Source organism: Corvus kubaryi, unplaced genomic scaffold (genome assembly GCF_017639235.1).
Source record: "Corvus kubaryi isolate FWS band 111438036 unplaced genomic scaffold, C.kubaryi_AGA036_p1.0 37396, whole genome shotgun sequence".
NCBI classification, from domain to species: Eukaryota; Metazoa; Chordata; class Aves; order Passeriformes; family Corvidae; genus Corvus; species Corvus kubaryi.
Window position 1 is genome coordinate 19,658,325 of NW_024581135.1, and position 27,018 is coordinate 19,685,342.

The following is a 27,018-nucleotide window of genomic DNA, read 5'->3' on the forward strand; positions in this document are numbered from 1 at the left end:
TTTTTTGTTAGTTTGGATCACTATTTTTTTGTCTCATGTTACTGTGTAAAGGCCAAGGGCCAGTTTGAATCCTGTTGCAGGGTTAGCATGGCAGGAAGGATGGCAGAGGGGTATGACCATATACCCTTTCCTGTTTGGATTTCCTTAGTTCATACTTCTGCTGGGCATTGTGGCGGAAATACCACCAGTAATTAAAAGAAAAATATGATGCTTTTTCATCTGTGTTGAGTGGGAACTCTCAAAATTTCTCCTTTTGGGTATTGCTGGCACTTAGCTAATAATAAATAATATTCACCTCCTTTTGGTAGGAGAAATTACTGGCAGTTCTTTCAATCTAGGAAAGAAAGCTGTGGCAGGGCAGGGAGAGCCTGGCTGCTGGATCTAAAGGATCCAAACCCCACTGCAGATGAAGGAGACCCCACAGCTGCTTGAACCCAGAGGATGCTGTGTTTCAAATAAAGAAAAGGTGTTGCTAGCAGAGAAGAAAATTACTTCTTAAATTGTGAATCACATTTTCAGAAGTTTTAAAAGCTAATATAGCCTTCTTCCTGAAAAATTTACTTATAGTTGGAATCTGTTTGTGGGCATAATTTGTGACTGTTCTTTGCATCTTGCCAGGTTCAGGAGTTTGGGGAGAGCTCTGGGTGTTCCCTTTCGACTCCTGCTCGCCAGTAATGCGGGAGCCCTTGGAGCTTGCTGCTCTTCCCAGTATTGCTCCTCCAAGCGCCCTGGGAGCGCGGGGCGCCCCTGCGAGAGGCGGCTTCAGGTCGCTGACAGCGGCAGCCGAGGCCCCTCGCTTTGTTGTGTGGCTGAGTGACACCGAGCTGGTGACGCTCCCCAGGCATCTGCTCCTGTCCCTAATACGGCCGGCCTTCTGTCACCAACGCAGACAGCCTTAACCCCTGCCCCGGGGTGGGGAGCGCCTGGGCGGCGGCGGCAGCGCTTCGGGCCGGACCCTCCCAAGGCGAGCGGGCGGGCGGGGGACGGGTTGGGAGCCGCGGCCGGGCGCCGGGCCCGCCGGCCTCGCGGAGGGGTGCGCGGGGGGGGCCGGCCGGGGCACCAAAATAGGAGCTGTCGCTGCGGCCCCGCTGCTCCCCCCCGCAGTGGCTCTTCCAAAATCGGTCACGGGCCGCCGCGGGCTGGGAGCCCCGCTGGCCGCGGGCGCGCTCCGCACGGGCGTAAGCGTCGTGCCGGGCAGCCCGGGCGGGTCCGCAGCCGGAGGGCGGCCGGGCTGCGGGGAGCGGCGCGGACAAAGGGGCGAGAGCTGAGGGGCACGGCGATGGCCGCGGCCGCGCAGGAGGAGTACGCGTACCTCTACAAGGACTCCGCGCACCCCGCCGGCTTCCTGGAGGCGTTCCGGGCGTTTTACCTGGACGGACTGTTCACCGACATCACCCTGCAGTGCGCTTCGGGGGTCATCTTCCACTGCCACAGAGCTGCCCTGGCAGCCTGCAGCTGTTATTTTAAAGCCATGTTCACAGCTGATATGAAAGAGAAATCAAAAAACCAGATCAGCCTTCCCGGACTCAGCCATGCAGTACTGGAAGCTCTCGTGAATTACGCATACACATCACAGATCCATATAACAAAGAGAAATGTCCAAAGCCTACTCCAGGCTGCAGACCTGCTCCAGTTCGTGTCAGTAAAGAAAGCCTGTGAGCAGTTTCTGGTAAGGCATTTAGATACTGACAACTGCATTGGGATGCACTCCTTTGCTGAATACCACGACTGCTCAGAGCTAGAGAAAGAGTCCAGAAGGATATTGTTATGGCAGTTTGAAGAAGTGTGGAAGCAGGAAGAGTTTCTGGACATTGGCAAGGAGAAGCTCTCTTATATTCTTTCCAGAGAGAATCTCAATGTTCAGAAAGAAGAGGCAGCCATTGAAGCTGTCATTAAGTGGGTTGCACACAATGTGGAAGGAAGAATTGAAGACATCTGTGAAGTGCTGAGCTGCATCAAAGTAGACTTAGATAATGTGTATTTGAGGTCAGCTTTAAGCCTGCAAAAAAAATGCCGACTCAATGACAGTAAGATAAGGTCACTCGTATACAATGCCCTGAACCTTAATCCCAAAGGTCTTTCCAGAAGATCCACAGCAGCCATGTATGTGATTGGAGGATATTATTGGCATCCCTTATCAGAAGTGCATGTTTGGGATCCTTTAACCAATGCATGGGTCCAGGGAACAGAGATGCCAGATCACACCAGAGAGAGCTATGGGGTCACTAGCTTGGGACCAGACATATATGTGACAGGAGGTTACAGAACAGAGAGTATTGAAGCTCTTGACACCGTGTGGATATATAACAGCGAGAAAGATGAGTGGACAGAAGGCTGCCCCATGCTTGATGCAAGGTATTACCACTGCGCAGTTTCTTTGAGTGGCTGCATTTATGCATTGGGAGGGTACCGAAAGGGAGCTCCAGTCCAAGAAGCTGAGTTCTATGATCCTTTGATACAGAAATGGCTTCCCATTGCAAACATGATCAAAGGTAGGTAAACTTTTGTATGGTGTCTGCCTCCAATGTTGATTCTTTTGTATTTGCCATTTTTAAGTGCCATGGAAATATTTAGGGTTTGATCCAAGTTCTAGAGAAGTCCATGGAAATCTCCTGTTAATGTTAGTGGGCTTTGGTTCAGGTCTTCCCTAGCCAAATGACTGCAAACATCCAAATGCTGTGCTGGGTTGTGCCATAGAACAGTGCGTAGAGGAATCAGTGGTAGTCTCAGTTTAATTTCGCCTTCTTTCAAGAGTAAAATTTCTGTTCAAATAAGAGAGAAATCAGAAAACTACCCAGGATTAGAGTCCATTCAGTAGATGATCAAAGAACAAGCTCCAATAAAGGGACTGTGTTATATTTATATAAGATTTTCCATGAAGTAATTTATAAAGGTATCATAATTTAAAACTTCTTGCATGGAGTTCCCTCCTATTTCTGTCTATCATCTGTTCAGGATCCTTTGTTTAATCTTTAGTGTGAGGATAATGAAAAGCACTAATACCTGTTCCTAGTAGCCAAAGCAGTGATCTACTAAAATGTACGAATCCCAGCCTAACCAAAGGGTGTTGACTCTGAGATGAGCTCAGTTGGTCAGAGCACGGTGCTAAATAATGCCAAGGTCACAGGTTTGATCCCTGTATGTGCCATTCACTTAAGAGTTGGACTTGATCTTTCTGGGTCCCTTCCAACTCAGACTTATTTTGTAAGTGATTATTTTGTAACAGTAATGGCAACACTACAATTATACATTTTATCATATGTTTTTATAAATGAATAAATGTTAAATAAATGAATGCAAATATTTATATTTAATTATAAAAGTATACTGTAAGTTGATGCAACATAGTATTTTTCTATGTACAAGAGAATTTTTGGACGTATATGTAAAAGAAAAAAAGCAGACTTTTGTAACTTTCTCCATTGTTTGTATCTTTTTCTCAGACATTGCTACTATTTTCTTTTTATTTCCTTCAAAAGTAGAAATGCCATGCTAATACTGTGAGCTACATATTCTATGCAGTTGTTTTGCCCAGTTTTCATAAGTGTGAAACTACTTAGGTGCTCAGATCCCACTTTGCTTTATTTCATTTTGTTGTCCTAAAGACAGCGTTAACATGGCTCCATTCTGTTTGTGTCCTTGGTTATGCAATAGCTTAATTAGTAATACCATAAGAATGACTAAAAGTGTCAGAAAAGATACCCCAAGACACTGAACAATCTCAACTCCCATTGTCTTTGCTCTTGTCATCTAAGTGATATTTTTACCATCTCTTTAACTTAGTGAAATAATGAAACTAATTCCCTATTCCAAAACCAGTGAGACAATGTGACTTTAATTACTGCCTAAAAAATCCCATGAACTATTGTGTGGCTGTATTATGTGCAATATGTATTGGTTATTGCAGTTTTATTTAGTCGTTCTTGACTTATGCTGATATCTTGATAAATCTATTTTATTCATGTTCAGTTAAATACTTGCAAGCATAATTTCACTCTAAAATATTAACAAATCATTTGAAATGGAATTATGGATGAAAGAGACCGTTACACGCAGTCTGAACTCATGTTTGACTTTCACACTGTGTACAGGTGTTGGAAATGCCACTGCCTGTGTCCTGCATGAAGTCATCTATGTCGCTGGAGGTCACTATGGGTACAGGGGAAGCTGCACCTATGATAAAATCCAGAGATATCATTCAGGTAGCAATGAGTGGAGTATAGTCACCACAAGTCCACATCCAGGTAAATAATTTCTCTGACAAACGTAGAGCTTGATTTGATTACTTGTATCTGGGAGTCCTTAAGCCCAGTTAGGGGTTTTTGGCATATTCCTAATTAAAAAAAGAAATGCCTGTAGGGCAGTAAGGGCTGTTTCCAGACTCTGAAAATGGAAGGGAAGGCCTTCTTCAAGCATCTATTCTACAGAAATCACTATATAAATACTGAATTAAGGAATGTCCACTTTCTATTAAATATTGTAACTTTCTGTAAAATCTAACTATTCATTGGCATTTGGCAAAAATAATTTATATTCATTTTAACATCTGGTAACAGTAAGTTTTTAAAGCAATTTTCACTGAGTACTGGTGCTGTTGTGTAGCAGAAAATCCTGAGGTGTCTCCTAAGCTCAATGAGGGCACTCAGCTGCCCTCAGTGGTGCCCAATGTTTGTCATGTACTTGCAGCTTAAGTTAATGTTATCATGCTGAGTTGTACTGTATTCCTTTCTTTCTGAAGAATACGGATTATGTTCAATTACATTACAAAACAAGATCTATTTTGTGGGTGGACAGACCACGATCACGGACCGCTACGACCCAGAGCAAAACGAGTGGAAGCAGATGGCTCACATGATGGAGAGAAGGATGGAGTGTGGCACGGTGGTTATGAATGGATGCATCTATGTAACAGGAGGATATTCCTATTCAAAAGGAACATACCTGCAGAGCATTGAGAAATACGACCCTGAACTGAATAAATGGGAAGCAGTAGGTAATCTTCCCAGCGCTATGCGGTCACATGGCTGTGTCTGTGTGTATAATGTGTAAGCATTTAATTTTCATCTTGATGTTACAGAAAACAGTAGATGCAGTATTCATAACAGTACTGATTACCTCATGATGAGTTGTCTAATACAATCTCTTAGCACACATTGTTAATAACTTGATATAATTTGTTCTCATTTTAAATAATTCAGAAATACAAATGTGGTAACAAGATTTCCATTTATTTTTCAGTCCAATCATTCTTTATCATGGAAGTTCTAAAATTACTGTCTTATAATACTTTGTGCAGCTACATAGAAATTACTGTGAAAAATGGACTTGTTTTTGTTAATCACTGGGTGAAACTATGACTTGGTGCTAAGATGAGTAAAGCCAAACAAAATCCAGTTCTAAGGACTACTGGCCTTAGGATGAAATCTTTGTATTCTGAAGGTAGCTGTAAAAATGGATCATTGACACAAGCTAAGTGTATGGTATATACAGAGCAATATCACTTGGATAACTAAGTTATCAGATTCAGAAATGGACATTTACAGGATGCCTCCAACTCTACCTTCAAGTGCCAGAGCAAAGAAGAGCTTGTGCTAGGAGTGAGGGAAGAAATGTTGGTAGTAGCCCCAGAGCACAAGCCAAAAACCTCCACTAGTTTTCCAGAAGTACAAGGGCATTTGAGAAAAGTACTCTCTTTGCCATTCTCACACCCACTTCGACATTGCCAATGAGAAATGAAAAAAGACTCTGCAAGGCTTTGCAATGGGATCTTTGGCTGATGCACAGATGTTTGTAGTTTGGGTTTTTTTGGGGGGAGGAGTGTTCAGAGAAAAGCCTTAATGTGTTAACTCTTTTTCAGTAGCAATTCAAGATGTGTGCCTATGTGGAATGGAAGGAGGACATGAGAGAGATGGGAAAATTAAAATCCCCCTGAAATTCAAACTTCTCAATTTTGTTTAATACCATTTGACCTTTTCTAAACTGTGACTTGAGCAAAGGTAACAGCTAAAGAAACTTGTCAAAGTATGTTATGGATGAAGAAAAAAATCATCTATAGGATAGATTTATTTATTATTTCTCTTGAAACTTAATACAGGATCTTCAAATTCTGTGTAGAAAGTGGATTTTTGTAAAGTGATTTACAGACAAACTGTGATTTAAAGATCACGCTTGGAGTGGCCTGATAGCAGTGATCCAAATGAAGAAACACTTTGAGGAACATAGAGGCTCTTTTAGCACTGATCCCCCAATCCAGTTCATAAAATGACTGCAGAAACAGCTGTTAGACATTGGTGTGAGAGGTAGGGACAACACAGGGCTGCTGTAGGGCGTGATGGGAACTTCCCACACCAGCACTGCCACCTAAAATGAAATTTTGGTTTTATTGGATTTCTCAGATACAAAGAAAGGATTTTTCCAAGCAGTAAGCTCTGAGTTTATAATATTTCTTTTGCTTGATCATAAACATTTTCAAAATTTTTAAAAAACTCTTTCACATTTTTATGCTATTTCTGATTTGCATTTGACTGCTGGCAGCAGGTGGCACTCAACTCTGAGCTTTGATGTGAAGTTCTGTGGTGTATATGTACCGTTCTTTTTTTGATGTTTTTGTATGTCACCTCACTATGTCAGAAGCTCGTGTGTGTGTTCAGTGTTTTGCTTTGTTACCCATCCCACTGAGAGCTATTTAAGGATCCAATGTAATTTGTTTAAAAACTCCAAACTCTAAAGAGGTGTGGAGAATTGAACCCCAAGGCTGTTTGAAATGCGTAGGCCAAACAGGTGGGCAAAAGAAATAAAGTGAATTTGTTTCTTCTGGAAATCTCCACACCTTAGAATTGCTCAAGGGCAGGTAGAGATTTAAAGGACAACATCACAAGAACATGAAAGTGATCTTTGTATTGAATGAAACCACAGTGAACTCAACATGTGTACGTAATTTTTCAGTGCAAATTATGTAGCCGTGAAGCTTCATTTTTGTTGAAAAACACGAACACAGAACAGCTGCTTGTGGTTGGCCTTGAGATTCATTCTGGCCTGTATCCTGTCATCAACAGTCACGGGTCAGTGAAAGGATCTAAGAACAAGGTGAGGACTAAGAAAACCAAACCCCTCAGCATCCACTTGTCAACTGCTTCCAAACTAGGTGCTTGATGTTGGTGAAAGACAGTGCTGTTCCAGGGCTGGAGCACAGGCACTGGAAGCTGGACTCTGCTTTGTCCCTCTGGGCAACCTGCAGGAGAGTGAATGCTGCTTTTTGGCCTCAGTGTTAAGTGCAAAGTGGAAAAAAGCCTTTAGTTCTCCCATATCAGGAGAGTGTTTGTTGGTCTGGCATAAGCATACTGCTTATGCTTCATTTAAATCCTAGTTTTTCAGATATTTTCAATGCATAAGAATAAATGGAGAGAAGATTAAGTTCAGACTCGTGGTTAAATTTCAACTGGTGCTATTTTTCACAATAACCTATAATGCTCTTTTAAATTAACTCGTGTCTGTAGCACATCCCAAGAAAGTGTGTTGCAATCAGGTCTTGGGCACAGGCAAGAAAATGAATTCAGCAAGAGGAAAAGGGATTCTGATCTCCAGTCAGAAACCTACAGGAGGTGGGAAGGTCAGAGCAGGGAATCTCTTAGCCATCTGTGTGATATGTTTAAAAAAATAGTTGAATGTAAACACTGAATTATTGTGCTATTGGACCTGTATTATGGTAGACACTGTTTTACTGTTTCACTTGTAAAGTAGAAAATTAAGTAATTTGGAAGTCAAATCAGTTGTAAAGTCAACACTGTTTCTTAAAATTTTCACTTGTGCAATCCCCGTGTTTGTAGCGCTATAGATGTCCACAGTACATCTGTAGTAATTAACTGAATGCTTGGAATCCTTAATAAATGTAAATATACCACCCCTGTACAAATTCAAGTTGTTACTTTTTCTGTTCAGTGCGCAAAAGCTGTGAACACAAAGTGTGAACAGGATGCGGAGAGGTGCCCGTGGATGGGGCCGGGCCCCACGGCCGCTCCCGCCGCTCCAGGGCCCCGCCCCGCCCCGGAAGTGGCGCCCACGTGAGGGGCGGGCGGGCCGCTGGGGTTGCTGGGCCGCGCGGCGCCCACTCGCGGTCTCTGGAGCGGCGGAGCGGGGCCTGAGCGCGCAGGTTCGTGTGGGGCCGCTCCCGGCCTCGGCGGCTCCCGGGCGGCGCCGCTGCTCGGGCGTGTCCCGACGGGATCGGCCCTGCCGAGGAGCGCCGGGGCAGGGCTGGCGGCGAGGCGCGGCGGCCGGGCCGGGCGGGAGGCAGGGAGGGTTCCCGGAGCGGGGGAGCACGTGCCGCCTCTGCCCCGGCGGAGCCGCGGAGCGGGCCCGGCCGTGCCTCCGCCACCACTGCGGTCACTTCCCGCCGGCAGCGCTTCCCGCGGCGCTCGGTGTGTGCTGCGCTGCGGGGCTCGGGCGCTGCGGGGGAAGAGGAGCCGGCGGCACCGCTCCCGCCGCCGGGGCCCGGGCCCAGCCCGAGGGCAGCGCTCCCTCTCCTGCCGGGCAGAGGTGTCCGCCGGGCGGGAGCCTTGGCCGCGGCGCCTTAGGTATCTGAAGAGGGGTATGTTGCCGCTGCAGGCGTGTAAAAGTGTCAACAGCAAGCTGATGGTCTCCTAGCACACTATAGGGGACCGATATGTCAATTACTTAAATAATTCTTGTAAGAATTTTTTTTCCTATATTGCACTGATTCTACTCAAAAAACAACTGTTAAGTAACATCTGTGAAAATGTGTGGTTGTAGTTAATCCTTACCCTTAAATAATAACCAGGCTCAGACCTCTTATGCAGGGGCTCCTGAACAAGGCATAATATGAGTAACAGTTCCATGTTACTTTACTGGGGAAGCTTTCTTATTTAAAAAACGCCTTTTACTGTATTACACTAATGGTAGAATCAGCCTGCAAGTAAATTTTGTCCAGAGCTTGAAACTAAATGGCTGGTAAGAGGAAAACCTACTTCAGAGTTCTTTTGGGATGATCTAGCTAATACAGTGTGGTATCTAATTGTTCTAGTTAAGGGGCTTGACTGTCATTTTTCCACTTAAAATTCAATGACTCCTTGCTTCATTTTAACCTGTTTTTGTTTTGTGTGGTACTGATACAGACTTCTGGCATATGAAAGGAATAAGTTAATGTAGTTTATTAAGGAAGCCCTTAAAATCTTCTGTAGAATTTTGTATGCAGTTCAGACTGTGATTGCTGTTCATTGGAGTCTTCACTGCTGCACAGCAACTGAAAACTATTGATCTGGAAGTTGTCCTGTGCCAAATGACTGAGCTAAAGAGTCTGAAGTGAGCATGTGCAGAGAAGGCTAGAATTTCTCTTACATTAGAAGGCTGCTTCTGCTTTTGTTCTAAATAGGTTAGAGCTCAATCGCTGAACTGAATTCCATGCATGGCAAGCTTGAGTCTTTCTTAGTCTTGCCTACAGTTTATTACTTGCAGCTGAAAGGATGCTTTTTAGAAAAAGTTCCACGTGGAAGACTTATTCTAAAGGATGTGTCCTAAGGCTTGTGTTGGTTCATGCTTTTTGGTATTAACGTTGAAAACACTGCTAAGGAAGTAGACTTTGTTTTCTTCTCTTCTTAACAGTGGAGCTGAGCCTTATGTGGAAACTGAGTTGCTGGTTCTGGGTATTTTGGTACCTGGGCAGAGGCAGACTGGGATAGTGGTCAGTTAGTTGATCCCATGGAAAAAGCCGAGACTGCTCTATAGTTTGCCATTAAATTAGACCAAACTGGGTATAATGTAAAATAGAACACTTAATTGCTCTCACAAGTTGGGTGTTATGACAGTACCAGCACCTGAATGGTGGTGAAGTGTCAGTCTCCTGTAGTCAGGCTGGCTCATGTGGGACATCTCTGAAGTAACTGCAACTCTCAGCTTGGGTGCTCTGGCCTGGGTTTTCTAAAGTGCTTTTTAGACAAACAGATCATACTCAGCATAGCTGGCAACTAACACTTGCTGCAGTCATGCTTTAAAGAGTGTTACAGTGTTAGGTACAGGTGCAAGCACAGCAGTAGAGACCAGGATGCATATTTCAAGGCTGTGAGTGCCAAAGAACTACATGTAGGTCCAAGGATTGAATACAGCTTTGAGATCAGGAAGAGGAGGAAATGGGAATACTGCAGACTGCAGTAGGCTGAACAATTACTGGGGAATTAAACTACTAAAATAAGAAGGTGAGGCTGCCAACTGAGTATTCTGATGAAGAACATAATTTCCTGTAACAAGGGCACCTCGGGGGAGTTTTCCCTGCTTTAGTGTTGCCAGTCATCTTGATGCTCTGAAATATGTAACTGCCCTGCAAGTGGCAGAAGAGCAGAAAGTGTATGGTTACATCTCCCAATAAACCATGCAAGACATGAGTGCAAAACCATCTTCACCAGCAGCCTTTGTGATCACAGATCTATGAACTGCGGTAATGGGACCAAGAAACTGCTTTATGTTCTGTAGCCGGATTTAACGAGTGTGTTAGTGTGCAAAGGGAGAAAGAAGAAATCTGTGCTTCATAGTTCAAAACTGAATTCAAACTAATTTCTGACAGCTTCATAAAGCTACATTTTTTTCCTCAAGGATTAATCTTCACATGCTATCTTAAGAGCAACTAGATAGAAATTGTCTGATCCCAGTTAATTTTCTGGCCAGTAGCTGCTTCTTAGTGACTGCATCTGATGTACTGGGATTATATACTTGCTGCCAGTTAAGTAAAGTTACTTCCAAGTTAAAATGTCTTACGTGTTATCAAAGATACTTGATTCACTGTTCAGTCAGAACTGCAATGAAGAGACATTTGTAAAGGAGAGAACTAGACATCTTTAGGATGTATCAGTAAATGCAGATATTTTCATTCCTTCCTCCAGTAAGTTCTGTGAACTTTCAAAGACTAAGCATGAGACAGAAACTTCAGAAATGTTTCTCATTATACCTATGTAGGAATTGAACATTTTTGTTATTGATGTTTTGCTTAGTGATGAGAGGCTGGATTTGACTTAATGAACAAATGTTGTTTGCTCTCAGTTTTGTTGCTGTTGTTATGAACTGAGGATCTGTGCCTAGAAAAAGATAAATAACAAGGCTGTGAAGTGCCAGCATTTTTAAAATTTATCTTGACTGCTGAATGCCAAACACTGCCTTAATAACCGAAGTGAGGTGGTTTTTTCCCCCAGTTGTTTCATAGATTCCTGTTGGAGTTCTGCAGTCATGTTAATAGTTGCTTCACAGGTGTAATGTATGGCTAATGAACTTGGCTGTTACCCTTAGATGAGGCTGCAGTGAAATGCAATGAATATAAAAGTACTAGTATGAATATAAAAGTATAGAAAGTACTATTCAAAACTTAGTGCTTTTGTTCTGTATTCTCTTCAAAACAGCTGGTGAAAATGGCTGAAAATGGAAATGGTGAAAATATGTCTATCTTGGAAAGCAAAATCTGTCAGCAAATTGAGGTAAGTTCAATTTATAGTTTGGGATCTGGACTGAGGTGTTTTGGGGGCATTCATTGGCAGAGGCTTGGCTAATGGGAAGTTAACTTTATGGGGAGTTAGACTTGAATCTTCAGCTCTTTAAAAAATGTCACAAGTCTGTAACAGGTATTTAATACTTTAAGATAGAATTGTAGTTTAAGTTGGAAGTTATACTTGTCTAGAGTTGCTTGTAAGAACACCATTTAAAAACAGAAGTTTAATTTGTTAGCATTTTAGGTGCTATAGCAAGTGAATGCATCATTAAACAATTTACTACCATGTTTGCTGGGGTTATTCTACCTGTGCAAATAGGAGGAGAGTACATTTTAATTCTATGTGCCTTACTTTTTGTGGGGGAAAAACATCTTCCTACTTGGGAATCTCTGCTGGTCAAAATACTAGCACATTGCATAACTTGCTATTGTGATTTATTGCTTTGTAATTTATTGCTATAAATTACAACTAAATTCACATACCTACTTTGGATTAACTCTGTCTCTCTAGAGGCTTGAAGGGTTACCCTACAACAAAAAACCTGAGCCCATTGCTTTAAAGGGCATCTAGAACAAAACTGCTTTCCTGAAGGACAAAAATGTAGCTGCACGTGAATGCCCATTACCATATGGAGCCATTTTTTATATATAACAAACAAACCACAGACATTCCTCAATCTCTACGGTTTGTTTGTTTGTTATATATAAACAGTTGACAAAACTAGAGTTTTGGTAATGTGAGTTTGAGATGTACTAGAGGAAGAGGTACTGTTGTAAAACTTGCACTGACTTTTTAAAGCACCACAATACTGGTGAGAATATTCCAACTTACGGTTTCAAGTATTTTACCTTTGGTAGATGACTGCTAGTCAGGGAAAGAATCTGATTAACTTGTCTTGAACTGAATTGTCTTCCCATGCTGGACAAGACTGAAATAAGAACATAATAATTAAATAAAATTAAAGATTAAGTATAAAATAATGATTTATCTTATGGTGTTTTCTTGGATGAGACCTAGAAATTCTAGTCTATGTGTATGATTTTTCAGTGTGCAAATATAATATTCTTGCATACATATCTATTAAGTAAGGAGTACAACCTGGATCTGTTGCTGACAAATTTGACTTTTGACTGTGCAGAGCTTGACCAGGGTGATGAATGCTTATCATGTTAACAGAATAAGCTTTCCTCCTTTCGTAAACAAAATTGTAATCTATCTTTGCCTTTTTAATTCCATTGGATGAAGCACTGCGCGGTGTGGGGTTGTTTGTTTGGGGTTTTGTGGGATTTGTTTCTGGTGGTTTTGTTTGTTTTTACAGCTTACACATTGCAGCTAACTTTTGCCAAAGTATGACATTAAAGCAGGAAGTAATAATTTCAGAATTCATAATTGTTCAGATTAATTAATTTTGGTATGTCTCAATCTACCGCAGTAAGCTGTTAGATGAAAATGAGCTTTTAAGACTGAAAATTAAAAGACACATGTTTCTCCCCTCTCCTCCTTTTTGCAGTACTATTTTGGCAATCACAATCTACCAAGAGACAAGTTTCTAAAGGAACAGATCAAACTAGATGATGGCTGGGTACCGTTAGAAGTAATGATCAAATTCAACAGGTAAAACAAAGTACAGTTAATGTGGATAAAAGAGTAACTTTCAGCTACCTCTGTCTATTTGGGGCCAAGTGTTCCTGATGTGCATGTACAATTCCCATCGCTGTTTTAACATCTGGCTTCAGCTTTGCCTGGGTATTTGTAATAACCTGTGTCTGCCTACTCAATAGGTTAAGTCGCCTTTCAAAAGATTTTGGGGTTATTGTAGAAGCACTAAGAAAATCCAAGACTGGTTTAATGGAAATAAATGAAGACAAAACTAAAATCAGAAGATCTCCAAATAAACCCCTTCCTGAATTAAATGACCAGTATAAGGCTGCAATTAAAAACAGATCTGTATATGTTGTAAGTAAATTTTTCTTTACTTTGTGCTGTCCTGCATGACTTTGACTGATAACCAGCTGAGTAAAGCTTGAATTAACTCATACTGTAGAGATCATAATTTTTAAGAGTTTGTGGCATATAATTGAAGCTCATTGCTATCTTGCAGAAAGGCTTTCCACTAGATGCTACTCTTGATGATATCAAAGAATGGCTTGAAGATAAAGGTCCAGTTGAAAATATTCAAATGAGGAGAACATTGCAGAGAACGTTTAAGGTAATGATGAACATTTAGACCAGGGATCCCTCCTGGAATTTTGTTCAATTACCATAACAATATCTCTTATCATTTAACAGGGCTCAATATTTGCAGTTTTTGATAGTGTTGAATCTGCTAAGAAGTTCACAGAGATACCAAATCAAAAGTACAAAGACACGGAGCTGATAGTACTTTTCAAGTAAGTCAACTGATATATGAACTAATGGTGGTCAGGGGTGGATTTACACAAGAAGCTGGCTTGACCTGAGAATTGTGAGTTTCTACACTGTTGTACAGGCATCGATAGCTGTACCTTTTGGAGACTTAGCATCTCAACTTGGCAAAGTTATTTTCAACTGTTTCATGTCTACTGCAGTTTTGCAAACTAATTATAACAGAATATTTTAAATTATATTAACTTAGCTTATATTCTGTTGAAGGGAGGAGTATTGTACAAAGAAGAATGAAGAAAGGAAACAAAACAAAGTAGAAGCGAAAGCAAGAGCTAAACAGTAAGTCATTGTCAATCGAAGCGTGTGTTTTGCTTGCCTGACCATGCTTGAACTGACTTATAACTAATTTAACTTCTCTACAGGGAAAAAGAAGAAAAGCAGAAACAAGCAGCAGATGCTGAAATGGTATGGGTTTCTTAAATTACCTACATTTTGTAGAGCTAATGTGGAATATTCTGTTTGAAATGCTGTAATATAGAGCACCTTCTAGAAAGTAATTTCAGCTTTTCCAACTAACTTACAGTAAGACTGTTTTGTCCTGGTGTTTTAATCTTATTTTCAATAGACTAATTTTGTTTAAAGGCTCATGTCCTGAAATTACATTATTAGGCATGTTTGCCTGTTCAGAGTGATCCTGAATGCACCATTAAGATGATTGTTCTTCTGTGGTATTTAAAGGATCTGTTAAGGATTTAATTAGTATTATATAAATTTTCAACCTGAGGTATCAGCCTTCAGAAAGCTGTTTTGTAAAATTTTGAGTGTAATTCCTATGTGAAAGGAGTCTTAAGTTCCACATAAGTTTATCATAGTAAGCAAAGAAAACGTCAAAAAAGGAGGAGGGACACACTGTACAAGACTTGGACATCAGCAGAACTAGATTATGTAGGAAAAATGCTCGAATTACTGTAACTTCAATAGCTTATTTATCACTGTCCTGTTAATAGGATTGAGGGGGGAATATGAATATTCAAGCTTGACTCTTCAATGAAAATGTGGGTTTTTAAAATTTAATTTAGAAGTCTCTGGAAGAAAAGACAGGATGTCTTTTGAAGTTTTCTGGTGATCTAGATGACCAGACATGCAGAGAAGATCTCCATGAGGTATTTTCTGGTCATGGAGAAATCAAGTGGATACACTTTGTCAGAGGTGCAAAGGAGGTGAGTAATCTTAGACAAGGACTTACGCTCTCTGTATTGAAGTTTGAAAATGAATGATTAAATGTTTGTGCTTTTATGTTATCAAGTAAGTTACTGTCTTGTGAAATTGCAGAATATTTAGAAAATTAAATTATTCCCTTAACTTTCTTCAAAAGAACAGATAAAGGTTCCAGCCTTGTTTGTTGATAAGGTCAAAACTGAGAATGTTCATTAGGACAGTCTGAGGGCTTTGCTTCAGTCTAGACATGTTTTACAATCATACAAGAGTAATGAATTTGCTGAGGCACTTAGCAGGGTATGTTGTTCATCATTCTAGCTGAATGTTTTGGTAGTAAGATTAAGATGCAAATGCTACTCTTATTTTTTAGGGAATTATCCTGTTTAAGGATATTGCCAAAGAAGCTCTGGAAAAAGCCAAAGCAGCACATGATGGAAACTTGCAGCTCCGGAACAAGGATGTTTCATGGGAAGTGCTAGAAGGAGATGCAGAGAAAGAAGCTCTGAAAAAAATACTGGAAGATCAGCAGGAATTGCTGAAACAGAAAACAAAAGGTTCCCTCTCTTTTTATTATTTTAAGTCTTTATAGTGTCCTAGAATTGATGTGTGAAATTGACTCTTAAGTAGTGAATATATCGTACATACTGATGTTAACTGTAAAGCAGTCCCTGAAGCTTGCTGATTAAACGATACATGATACAAAGTGCCTGATCTTGTATCTCCGCAGGGCGCAAAGTTAAAGGAAAAGGAAGAGGGGGAAAGATACCTCAGGGTGCACAAAAAGGAAAAATACAGTTTCAGGGCAAGAAAATAAAGTTTGAGAATGACGAAGAAGATGGTGACAATGATACTAAACCAGGTATGTCATTCTGTGCACTAGATGCAGCTTATTCAGTACTTTCACAGAAAGTAGCTCCATGTGCTCATGTTTCTTACAAGTGTTTCAGATTTGGCTCTGCATTGTAGCATTTCTGCCCTCCTGTCAGTATCAGTAAGTTTAAGAGACTTGTGCTTGATTCCTTCCACAACTGTCCAAAAAGCATATTAAGGTAATTACTAGATAGGTAAGGCTAGACTGCACGGCTGTTTAAAACATATGCATTGAAAGATGATGCTTGTCAGCAACATTACACAACTGTACAGACCCAGGCTCTTGAGTGGTGCTTTTCTTCCCCCCTTAAAGATATGAGAAGACTTAATAGTTCTGCCTGTGTCAGTTTTTAGCTTGGAGCAGAGGAAGAGCTAAGCTTCTGTTCATTATATGTAGCACCTGCTTAGCCAGTGAACCCTATTCCTCATATATTCGACTCCTTCATTTTCTTACCTGCCCTCCTGCTGTGGAGGGATGAAGCTCTTTAAATGTGGTATTTTAGAACATCTAAAAGCTTTAGTCACAGTAATAAGCAAACCCTCTAGCTGTGGCTGTAGATAACTGGGACTCAAACTTACATGGTGGGAAGAGTTTGGGTTTTTTCAGAAGATTTCAGGTAAAGCTTTCCTTTACCCTACATGACTACATATTCAATCTTGCAGAACCAGCAAGTCCCAAGAAGAGACCACTAGAGGAAACAGAAAAGGAAGAACCTGCACCAAAACAACTGAAAACAGAAAATGGAGATGGCAATCAGTAATACTCAAATAAATAAAATAATTTTAAAAATTAGTGGTTTTATTGTTCCATTTTCAATAGGTTTTAAAGACATGCCTCAGTCAAGACTTTCTTGGCAGAAAATCTAATGAAATCCACTTCAATGTCAACCTATAAATAGAGAAAAGCTTCATTTTACTGGGTTACAGCTTTTTTTTGTTTGTTTAAGAAGCATGCTTACTTCTAACACAAAACCCTGGAAAACTTTTCTATTTATAGTTTTGTTTATACTGTCAGATCTTCTCTTTTTTTCTGGCATCTCCTTCATATGTAAAAGGTTTTGGACTTTGTAATCTTGTGGTTATGTTTAATAGCAGCTGGTAATAAATTCAGAACTTAAAACTGCTTTCTACTGAAGCCTGGTTAATGTAGTATGATGTTTCAATTGTGAAGTAGCAAAGATAAGGACAGACTTAAATAATTTTAAGTTCAAGTCACCAAGAGCATAGGAACAGCTGATTAAAGCTTCTGTTCTTTGCTGCTCAACATACCTAACAGTCTTCAACTATTGCTCAGTCTCCTCTCCATTTCCCTTATGGTAAGGGATGGGAATACATGGCTTCCAGGCCAGCATGCAGTAGCCAGGAACTTGCTGTGGGCTTTGGCTGCCATACTCTAGTGTCCCCACTGTATCTTTTAACAGTGGGATCAAGTGCCCAAGTTCCTCCTGCTGCCCCCAGGCTGGCTCTGTAGCTGGCTGTAGCTGTTTGCAGGAGAGCACTGCTGTACCATCCTTGTTACTGTGGCCTTCACCACTTCGTTCAGTCGAAGTCCCAGCTGCAGACAGGATTGAGCAAAGAGCTATTAGGAATTGAGTCAAGGAGGCTACCCTTAGCTTTATCACATCTAATTGCAGTGCTGGCTTTAATCTGTGTATAGCTTTGACTGCCATTATGATTCTTTTCCCTGTTCAGCTACAAAATGTAGTAACAGGAATGATGTGACTGAATGCTGTGAGTGTTCTTCATCCAGTACCTATGGCCCTAAAACTTAAATTTCATTAAGGAGAATTTCTTTACCTCAATATTTTCTCAGTAATGTTTGGTTTTATACTTACTGATTTCTTCTTATGGAACTTGTATGATGCTGGTAAGTCAAACCTAAGTTCTGTGAACAGTATAAAGAATATGTGTTAGACTAGGATGATTACCAGCCACTTAAACCCTACAGCCATGTACTTCTGTTTCTAATGTCTGCATCTGTTGTGGCCTCTCATACTTGTTTTATCTTTGCACTAGATGATGACTAAACATTGAAGCTGTCCCCATCAGACAGTTAAGTGGATGGCTGAAATACAGTTGTGTTTCAAGCACTTGAGCAACTTCGCATCTCAAGTTCTATGACTGTAAAAAGCATCTAGTTAGTGATACTGAAAACTGGGAAGATACTTAACTGTCAAAAATATTTAGGTGACTAAAGACAGGATGCCTGTTTTGTGTGTGAGAACTGACCTGTGCTTCACTTTTCTTTTTCAGCAACACTCCCTTTGAAGCAGAACCTTCTTCTGCTTGAAGACAAAATCTAGTCCAGGAACAAACCTAATTCTACACACAATATATATTCCTCAGAGCTTTATTAAGTGCCTGTTTGAATTCTAGGCAGGTAGCAAAAAATTTTTAAAAATTAAAAAAAAGTCTGCTAAAAAGAAAAAAACTTGTATCATTTCTGTGTTAAATTACTCTTAAATTTATCTCAGGCTGTTATGACTGGCTCATAGTGTTACAGATAGTATCCCAAAACAAAAGGGTTTTGTTTAGGTTTTTTTCTGTTAACAATAAATAAATATTACCTGCTAAGACTTCCATCTTCACTTCCCATTCTGCTGCTTTCTTTTGAATGTGCTGCAATAATAGATAGTACAGAAATGAGCTTTCAAAATTACCTGTTTTATAAACATCTACAGCCCTGTACTTAATAAGTTTCGTGTGCTTTTGATTTTCAAGTTGAAGCATTAGATCATATAGTTCTCTTGATGTGAGATTGCAGTTATTTGATGTAATTAGTATTTACCCCAAACATACCTCACAAAGTAGTCAGCAAATCAGTGAAGCTATAGCCATCTATATAGCCAACGATTTTGTTGTCTGGTTAATTCTTGCCCTACTAAAATGAAGAACTTACCTGCCGTGTTGAAGTTTTGTGAAGGGAATATACAGCTGTTTTTGCCATTTGTAGAGCAGTTTTCAGAAAAATCATATCAATTCCTAAAAGAATGATGAAATTATTAGAATTGTTAAATGGAAGCTCAAACATCTGCTTAATTTTTTCTGGAATAATAGGTACTTGAGAAACAGCACTGAATACATTAAGGTACAGAAAGTATTTCTAAAACATAATTGCTTTTAATAAAATAAAAATGATAGGGATGTGAAATAGCTAGTATTGTTTATTTCAAATCCCAGTGACTGTTAGTTACAGTGTTGAAGTTGTTAATCTTAGGAAGCTGACTCCAGCTGAACAAAACACTAAGTAATTAGAATACCTAACTAATAAAGAAGGGAGATGTTTCATTAAAAGCATTTCCCTTGCTGTTTTGTTGGTAATAATTTCTAACCAAATGTCACAATTACCAACCTTTGTTATGCTTGGTACCAAACGGAGGGTTCATAATAACTGTGTCAAATGTATCGGACATGCTGTCAGATAAAGAACAGATATCACACTGAACCATGTTGACATTCGTGAGCTCAAAGTCTTCAATATTGCTATTAAATATTTCCAATGCATCTGCATCTATGTCAAGCCCCACACAGAATCTATTAAAAAAAGAAAAGTGTCACATATTAGTCTCCTCCAAACTAAAATGGTGTTTAAATTCTACAGTAAGGGATCTGTGTACACAACTTGTTTTACCTAGGAAATGTAACAAGCATACATTATAAATTCAGAGCTGATAAAAATTCAAGTACTTCTGTTACCCTTTCTCAAGTATAAATCTAAATTCTGTTAAGGAAGTTTCATGTGTTCATTTCATGCTTCAGGGGAAAGCAAATGACTTCCAAATTCATGACAACTTTAACAATATGAATGGTTACTGACAGTCAAAACTTGGTAAATAGCCTGATTATACACCAGATTATATACCTGAAATGGTTTAGTTCAGCATTGCTATGTTTTAATATTACTTTCTACTCTTCTATGCCAGGAAAAAATATAACCAGAACTTAGTATTAAATACTTACCCTGCTCCTAACATTGCACTTCCAATGCTGAGCATGCCACAACCACATCCTAAATCTGCAATTGTTTTGTTTTCAATATCATCAAAAGTATTGTGAATTGTATAAAGCATACATGCTGGGGGAAAAAAACCCAAACAAAACAGGTCAATAGTATCAAATATGCACATGATTAATCAAGAAAAGCTGTTTCTGCCTTCAGAAAACTTAATTTTACATTAGGAAATCCTTTAGTTAAACTGATGTTCTCACTGCCTGTAATTCTTTCTCATTTATATGTGAAGAGTCAAAAACATTTTCACGAGTTACAAACTGTGGATCTTTGGTGGAGAGATTACACATAGAGCTCTGAGTATTGCTTGTCGAAAAAGTATGGCTCTAAACTTTTTTGGGGGGAAAACAGCAGAAAGATTAAAAAAATGGAAAAGAGCATAATTAAGCTATGAATAAGTGTACACTTTCACTGGTTTTGTGGGTCATGACATACCTCTATTTCAGCTTCTACAGTTACAGATTAAGATTGCTTCTGCAATTATCTTGCTTCTGCAATTATCTTTCAAATTAATTTATTTGATTTTTGGATTTACCAGTGTACTACTAAACACATTCACGTTGGATATACTTTCTTAACTTCTTTTAGCGTAAAGCCTTCAAAGGAGACAATGCAGTAGAAAAAACTTTTTGAATTAAAAGTGCTGATGAAGGACTAGTAAAAGAGAAAACAGTGGTGTGGGTCCCCTCTACCTGCAATATGAGGTCTTGTTGGATACTGTTCCAGGAGTAGTTTTGGACTTTCAAAAGTATCAACTTGTTGAAGACAGCTTTCCAGTTCTTTAAGCTTTAATTTCTTCATGTTTATGGTTTAACTAAAGAAAATAATGTGTAATCAGTTACAACAATATAAATAAATATTAATTTATTTCATACTTAAGTCCCCTGGTCCTCTTCAGCATCTCCCGGGTGTTTTCACGCTGCCGTTTCCCAGGACGCAGCTGGCGGCGCACCGATGACGGGGACCGAGCGCGGACCCGGGCGGCGGCAGCCCCTGTCCTCACCGGCTCCCGGAGTTCAGGCCCTGGGCCCCTCTTCTACCGCCCGGGCCCGCCCACCGCCCAGCCCTAACCGGGGCAGGATCCGAGCCCAGGGACCGCCACCAGCTACCCTGTCCGCTCGCCCCGCAGCGCCGTACGCGCTCGATACCGCGCCCACTCACCGCAGCTCGGCCGGGCCGGGCCGGGCCGCTCCGAGCGCCGCCGCGCACTTCCGACGCGCCGCCCGCCCCCGGCGCGCACTGCCCGCCCCCTTCCCGCCCCTTCCCGGGCTTACGGGTGCCTGCGGGAATGAGACGCAAGGGAACTTCTCCGTGTTCCGTTAACAAGTGTGAGCTTTGGTCTCGTATTATAAGCACGAGACATTTTATTGCAGCCTTACGTGTCACCGCTGCGCGGTGCCTGAGAAAGCGCCGGAGGACACACCTGGCAGACCGGGCTTTCTCGGTGGTCCGGCTCCTGAGTGCCCTTAGGGACAGAGCAAGGAACTGGATTTCTGCCGGTGCGGTGGGAAAAGCGGTCGTTAAGAGAAGAGTAACTTTCACCTGAAACCGCGACAAGCCGCCAGCAGACAGGCAGCCACTGAAAACACAGGCAAAGCCAGAAGAGAGGCAGCTGCCTTGGGGCCCGTAGCTGTCGGGTGGAAGGTTACTCTCATTTAGGAATAGATTTTTTTCCTACAAGGTTTTCCATTGCACAGTTGAAAATCTATTTATCGAGGTTTAGAACCGCCGATCGGGGTGTGAAACACGGTAACTCGCATCCAAATGCGTTCTCTCCTCGTGGGAGCGCCCAGGCAGCCACCCGCTGGTACCTGGGGGCGCGGCTATGCGGACACCCCGGGGTGCGGGGTGCTGCTGCCAGAGCCCGGCGCTGCCCTGCACCCCCAGTGGGGCCGCTTGATGGCAGCTAGCGCAGAACCGCCAGCCCGAAGCCTCAGAGGTGCCTCCCACATTCCCCGCAGTTGCTTCTGCTTTCAAAGCCGTCACCACCTGAGCCCAGTGGGACCCCTGTGGCCAGGACACACCGGCGGCAGCAAGGTGTCTCACGGCAGCCGCCTCGCTGCACGCACGGCTTAGTAACAAACGGGCTCCGCTGCCATCGGGGCCGCCGGCCGGCCCAGGTGCGCCCTCCCCGCGGCTGCCGGGACCCCGGTACGGACGTAAAGTTTCAGGCCGGCGGGCGGCGACATTTTGCGTGTCAGCAGCGCGGGGCGCGCACCTGCGCGCTGGGAGGGCGGCGGGAGGGCAGGGGCGGAGGAAGAGGAGGGTGGTGTCAGGGGAGGGGAGAGGCGGTGTCGGGAGGGGGGCGCGGGCGGCGGGCAGGGCGCCGGTGCCGCGGCTATCGCGAGAGGGCGGCGCCGCGGGGCGGGGAGCGAGGGCGGCGGAGGGATCGCGGATCCGGAGCTCGGCGCGGCCGTAACGGCCCCTTGGTGTCCCGTCATGGCGGGGGCCGGCGCCGGCAGCAGGGACAAGCGGGCGACGGCGGCGCGGCTGAAGACGGCGCTGGGCGGCGAGAGCGGTGCGGCGGCGGCGGCGGAGCTGCGGGCGCTGCTGGAGCGGGTGCTGGCCCCGGTGGCGGGCCCGGGCGGCGGCGAGGCGGCGGGCGAGGCGCTGGAGTGGTGCCGCTGTCTGCTGTCGGGCGGGGAGCCCTGGGACAGCTTCGTGCAAGCCGTGCGGGCCTACGACCCGGCCACGCTGTGCGGCCTGGTTTGGACCGCCAACTTCGTGGCCTACCGGTGCCGGACGTGCGGGATCTCGCCCTGCATGAGCCTGTGCGCTGAGTGCTTCCACCAGGGCGAGCACGCCGGGCACGACTACAACATGTTCCGGAGCCAGGCGGGGGGCGCCTGCGACTGCGGCGACAGCAACGTCATGCGGGAGGCCGGGTGAGCGCGGGGCGGCCGCGGCGGGGCGGGCGGGCACCTGCCGGCGGGGGCGGCCCCGCGGGCGGCAGAGCTGTGCCCGGGCTGTGCCAGGAGCGCGGCCCCGGCCCGCAGCCGCCCTGCGGGAGGACAGTAAGTGAGGCCCCTGCTGCCTTGGGCCGCCTCCCTCCATCGCTGGCTGCGGGTCGGACCACGGGCTGAGAGCGAGGAGTCCGCCGGGGTTCGGCAAGGGGCTTTGTTGATGTGTGCGTGCCTTTTTTTTAGGACGCTCATGCGAATCTTGTTGCCCTTGCACCGAGTGCCAGCCTTCAGGGAAGTTGATAAGGCAGAGTGCATGGGAGGCAGTACCTGTCAGCTTCCAGCTAGCAGCCTTGGCCTAACACAGCTAGCCGTGAAGTCAAAATACTTTGGGAGAGCATGTGAGCAGATAAGCCAAAGTGAACAGATTGAGTAAGAGGGAGCCATTTTTCTGTGATTTCCTGGTCTGCAGTTCATTTTGCCACCTTAGCTTTAAATCAAGGAATGCAGTAACGCTTGGATGAATACAACAGGGCAGGGTTTTGTGGAAGTCGAAGGTCTTTTGTATTCTGACCTACTGGAGTAGACTGAAGTGCCTGGTAAGAAGAAGAGGAATCGGGTACCTCATTAAACCCTCCTTTGTTCCCATTTGTACTCAATGGTGAAAGGAAAGAGCAGTCAACCAGTTACTGGAGGAAGGTGATACCTAGCCAGTAAACTTCAAATTATACAGTTGAGTGTCTTTTGGAGCTCCTTGTGTGCCTATTGATTCACCAGCAAGCTAAACACTTCACTAGATAACCCTTTGGAGTGCTTGAATGAGGATTCTCTTCTGACAAGCTTTCTGGAATAGTCTGTCTTGACTGTGTTAGCCTGGGTGAGATGGTATGCTGTTGAATCATAAGTTGTGGCATACCTAGCAGAAAACACTACGAACATACAGAAATTTTAAAATATTTTCCTTGGTTCTCTTCTTGGATTTGTAAATTTAGTCTGTAATTCTGTATCACTCACTTAAGAGTGATACTCACTCATCTTAAGATTCCTTCTCTTTTTGCACTTCTACTAAGAGATGTCATTAATTCTGCTTTTTCTGTTTCTTGAATGTTGTTGCCTTGACTCCGATTCTTTGCATCTGTAATCACTGTTCTGCTGTAGGCCTTGAGGTGGCTTCAGTTTTTGCTTCTTATGCTTTTCTCACCTTTTCTTTCTCTTGCTATTTGCCTTCATCATTTGTTCATTCTTTTTTGGTGGAATCTTTTCTTATTGATAGACTTCCTCCAATGGCAGATTTTTTTCCTCCTTTTGTTTTCAGTAATCTTCAGTGGTTTCAACTGGCTACTGCTGAAGTGATTCTTTCTTTATTGGTTTTTCTTCAACCTGTGATGATTCTGCTTTCCTCAGCATCACGGAAGTAAGAGCTTCCCTGATCTTGAGAAGTAGGAAAAAAAATTAGTGCTACTTCTTCCACTTTTCATTTTGGAATAGACTTAGGGCTCCTCTTAGTGGCAAGATTTTAACAGAGTGCACACAAATTGAACTACTTTAGGCTGAATATTGTAATGACTTGTGATGCTGCTCTCATCCCAGAGTGTATAGCTTTCTCAGTTGTCTTTTCTTATTTTAAAGAGTTTTCTTCTTGAAGAAAGCTGTTTTAATAAAGAAGAAATAAAAAATGCTGTTAAATTTGCAGTGTAAACAGATGCAAACCCCAAGAGAGTAACAATCTTCGCATTTCTATGTATCCTACTTATTACCTTTAATGGTAGAATTTGAGAGTAAATTGTCTTGTGTGTGAGGTAGGTCCCTTCAGGAGTTTTGCTCACTAAAGATAAAGAATTACATATGATTGGTTCAGAAGCAGCACTCAGTGTTGAGCAGTAGATTTTCCAGTCCTCTTGGACATACAAGGAGGACAGTACATGACAGCATATGGGGTGTCTGCATTTAACATAAGGTCACTTCTGCTTATGTAGATGAGAACTGATGTTAAGCCATTGTAATTAAGTGAACTAGAAACTTTGCTTGCTGTGCAAGACAAAGTAAATTAAGCTTAAACCAATGTAAAAACGTTAATGTGTGCAAACACACAGAGAATTTTACCTGTTGAATTGCTACAATGCAGCATGTTTAGATAGTGTTTTAACTTTGTGTGTACAAATCAACTGCACAGTTAGGAAGGTAATGCTTTTCATGTTAAAGTTAGGAGGCCTTCATGGTGGACTTAGGAAACTGGAGTGTGTCTAGCCCGATATAACCTTGGCCACTACAGCCTAGGCTTCTATTAATAGCAAGGGAATCAAATGTGGAGCCTACTTACAAACTTTATCTACCATCTGTCTGCTCAGATAAAATTTTGTGTAGATGCTGTATATGAATATTGTAGTAACATTCTTTTGTGTCTGTTCTTGTTATCTGGTCTCCATATTCAGAGTTTATTTTTTTGATGCAGCTGAAGAAATACTTCTCATGAAGTCTTAGTTAACTGACCTGCTATAAAGGAAATCTCTCCAGTTTGGAACCTGGAATATCTTTTCATTGCCTTTAGGATGGCTAATGTAGATCTAGAGATGGTTTGCTCTGGAATATGAGTATGGGTGTGTATTAATCTTGTAGTACTAATTAAATATATAATTTGCTTTATATGGATACCTGAGTATTAGTTTTTTTTATTTCTTCTGTCTTTATAAAAAGAAGCTGGAATATAGCATAATAGATGGATGCTGATTTGCCTTAGGTACCTTGATTTGCTTTAGGTACCTTTTGTAATTCTCATTTGTTTTAGAAAAATCAGATTGACACATTTTTGAACCTTTTGATTTCCATGTAGATTTCAGTGGTTTTAATGTTTAAGTTAATTGCAGTTGGTTTGATCTACTAGAATGTAGTGTAGACTTCAGAAAATATTCAAGTTTGTAAGTGTAGCTGATTGTGGGAGTATTAAAAATTCTACCTGTGGCAAGGTTGAATAGGTTTTAAAATCCACGGATATGTCAGGAGGTGGAAATAGTTTGTAGTTGTCTCCCATATGGTATCTAGCTATTTGCAAATGAAATTTAGCGAGTCCTTCAGAGGTAATTAATAATGTTCTGAAGAAGGCAAAATCTTCAGTTCTGAAGCATTTTGAGTAGACATGCTCATAGTTCAAATGAGTTCATCTGTTGGATTAAAAAAAACTCCCATGCGGTTGGACAGGGGAAAATTCAGACTGGAGTGTTTTTTGGTTGGTAGATGGTCTTGTATTATAATGAAACGGATAGTTTATGAAATAAGCTTGAGGAAAGCAACATGCCTTATGGTTATTGTAAGAGTATAACTAGTCAATAATCTGTTACTGATGAGTACCGTCTTGTTTCTATGGCTGTCTTGTTCTGATTCCCCTCTAAGTCTGTAGACGATTACCTGATATAATAGAGAGCCTCAGCACTTTGGCTGTTGTGTTCCACCGTGTCCTGTTTCAGAGCATGTCTCACCATGTGTTGACTTATTTGTTGAATTAATCATGTGGGAAGCAGATGTTTTAGTGCTGCATTACAGTACAACAAGAATAATACCACCATCAAGGGTTGCATATCCTGGAAGGCAAAAAGCCAGGTTAAAATTTTCGTTTAATAGGCTTTTGCAGTGATGTTGGCTGTGTATTTCTTGGTAGTTATGGCAACCAATGGCTCCACTGACATTAGAGTGTTGCCTTCTCTTACGACTTACATGAAAGGGACTAAGGTGTTACCCATTTCCACTTGCAGCTGTGGCTGTTTCTTTATCGAGTAAAAAATCCCATAGGTATAAGAAAGGTAACTCACAGATTCAGGTACCTAGCTCTAAACTTTCTGCAGTTCTGTCTTTACTGATCCCTGCTTATCTTTTCATTTAGCTCTGTGTCTTAAAGTTTGAGTCAGTGTAGGTTTCACAGAGATCCTGTCTGAGCTACATAGTAGTATCAGACTTCTCTCTCTTTTCTTTTTTTCATCATTACGTCTCTCTTGGAGACAGATGTATCTGTTGGGTCTGCCGTGATCCCCTTACAAAAAGGCTGGACTATTCTCTTTGCCTCCTCTTGCTGCCAAGTATGAGAAGTATATTCTTAGTTTCTAAACTGCTTGGTATTTTCCGCTTTAATTTATTTATAAACGGCTCTGTTTTTTTCAGTGTTTTAAAATGTTTACATCCAGTA

The 27,018-nt window shown here is 42.2% G+C and overlaps 4 protein-coding genes across 15 annotated transcripts in view; 3 read left to right on the plus strand and 1 right to left on the minus strand.

Moving 5' to 3' along the window:
• Positions 1 to 1,005: 1,005 nt before the first annotated feature.
• Positions 1,006 to 7,917, plus strand: KLHL23 (kelch like family member 23). 2 transcript variants are annotated; one of them, XM_042040833.1, is made up of 3 exons: positions 1,006 to 2,492; positions 4,092 to 4,244; positions 4,795 to 5,011. In XM_042040833.1, the coding sequence occupies exons 1-3, from the start codon at positions 1,280 to 1,282 to the stop codon at positions 4,953 to 4,955; spliced, it is 1,527 nt and encodes a 508-aa protein (XP_041896767.1). In that variant the 5' UTR covers positions 1,006 to 1,279; the 3' UTR covers positions 4,956 to 5,011. The 2 variants fall into 2 exon arrangements, with proteins under 2 accessions (XP_041896767.1, XP_041896766.1); XM_042040832.1 differs by having other exon boundaries at positions 1,011 to 2,492; positions 4,739 to 7,917.
• On the minus strand, positions 1,395 to 21,839 carry METTL5 (methyltransferase 5, N6-adenosine). Of its 8 annotated transcripts, none has more exons than XM_042040840.1 (8): positions 20,637 to 20,758; positions 19,896 to 20,010; positions 19,288 to 19,469; positions 18,835 to 18,917; positions 18,503 to 18,554; positions 17,771 to 17,820; positions 12,332 to 12,411; positions 1,395 to 1,481 (listed from the first exon to the last, which is right to left on the minus strand). In XM_042040840.1, exons 1-7 carry the CDS (start codon positions 20,743 to 20,745, stop codon positions 12,352 to 12,354), a joined length of 651 nt encoding a protein of 216 aa, XP_041896774.1. In that variant the 5' UTR covers positions 20,746 to 20,758; the 3' UTR covers positions 1,395 to 1,481; positions 12,332 to 12,351. The 8 variants fall into 8 exon arrangements, with proteins under 8 accessions (XP_041896774.1, XP_041896776.1, XP_041896775.1 ...); XM_042040842.1 differs by lacking the exon at positions 1,395 to 1,481 and adding an exon at positions 6,051 to 11,078; XM_042040841.1 differs by lacking the exon at positions 1,395 to 1,481 and adding an exon at positions 6,051 to 11,292.
• SSB (small RNA binding exonuclease protection factor La) lies at positions 11,397 to 17,059 on the plus strand. The gene is made up of 11 exons (XM_042040834.1): positions 11,397 to 11,471; positions 12,994 to 13,097; positions 13,265 to 13,439; positions 13,585 to 13,692; positions 13,773 to 13,873; positions 14,115 to 14,186; positions 14,270 to 14,312; positions 14,927 to 15,067; positions 15,436 to 15,619; positions 15,793 to 15,924; positions 16,599 to 17,059. The coding sequence occupies exons 1-11, from the start codon at positions 11,406 to 11,408 to the stop codon at positions 16,694 to 16,696; spliced, it is 1,224 nt and encodes a 407-aa protein (XP_041896768.1). The 5' UTR covers positions 11,397 to 11,405; the 3' UTR covers positions 16,697 to 17,059.
• A 470-nt stretch (positions 21,840 to 22,309) lies between the features above and the next one.
• UBR3 (ubiquitin protein ligase E3 component n-recognin 3) overlaps positions 22,310 to 27,018 on the plus strand; it is a 109,265-nt gene continuing 104,556 nt past the window's right edge. For 2 of the 4 annotated variants that reach the window (XM_042040828.1, XM_042040829.1), the window contains exon 1: positions 22,310 to 22,829. In XM_042040828.1, coding sequence (XP_041896762.1) covers positions 22,384 to 22,829 — 446 coding nt within the window. In that variant the 5' untranslated portion in view covers positions 22,310 to 22,383. The remainder of the gene's footprint in view (positions 22,830 to 27,018) is intronic. The other 2 variants (XM_042040830.1, XM_042040831.1) reach the window with 1 other exon arrangement.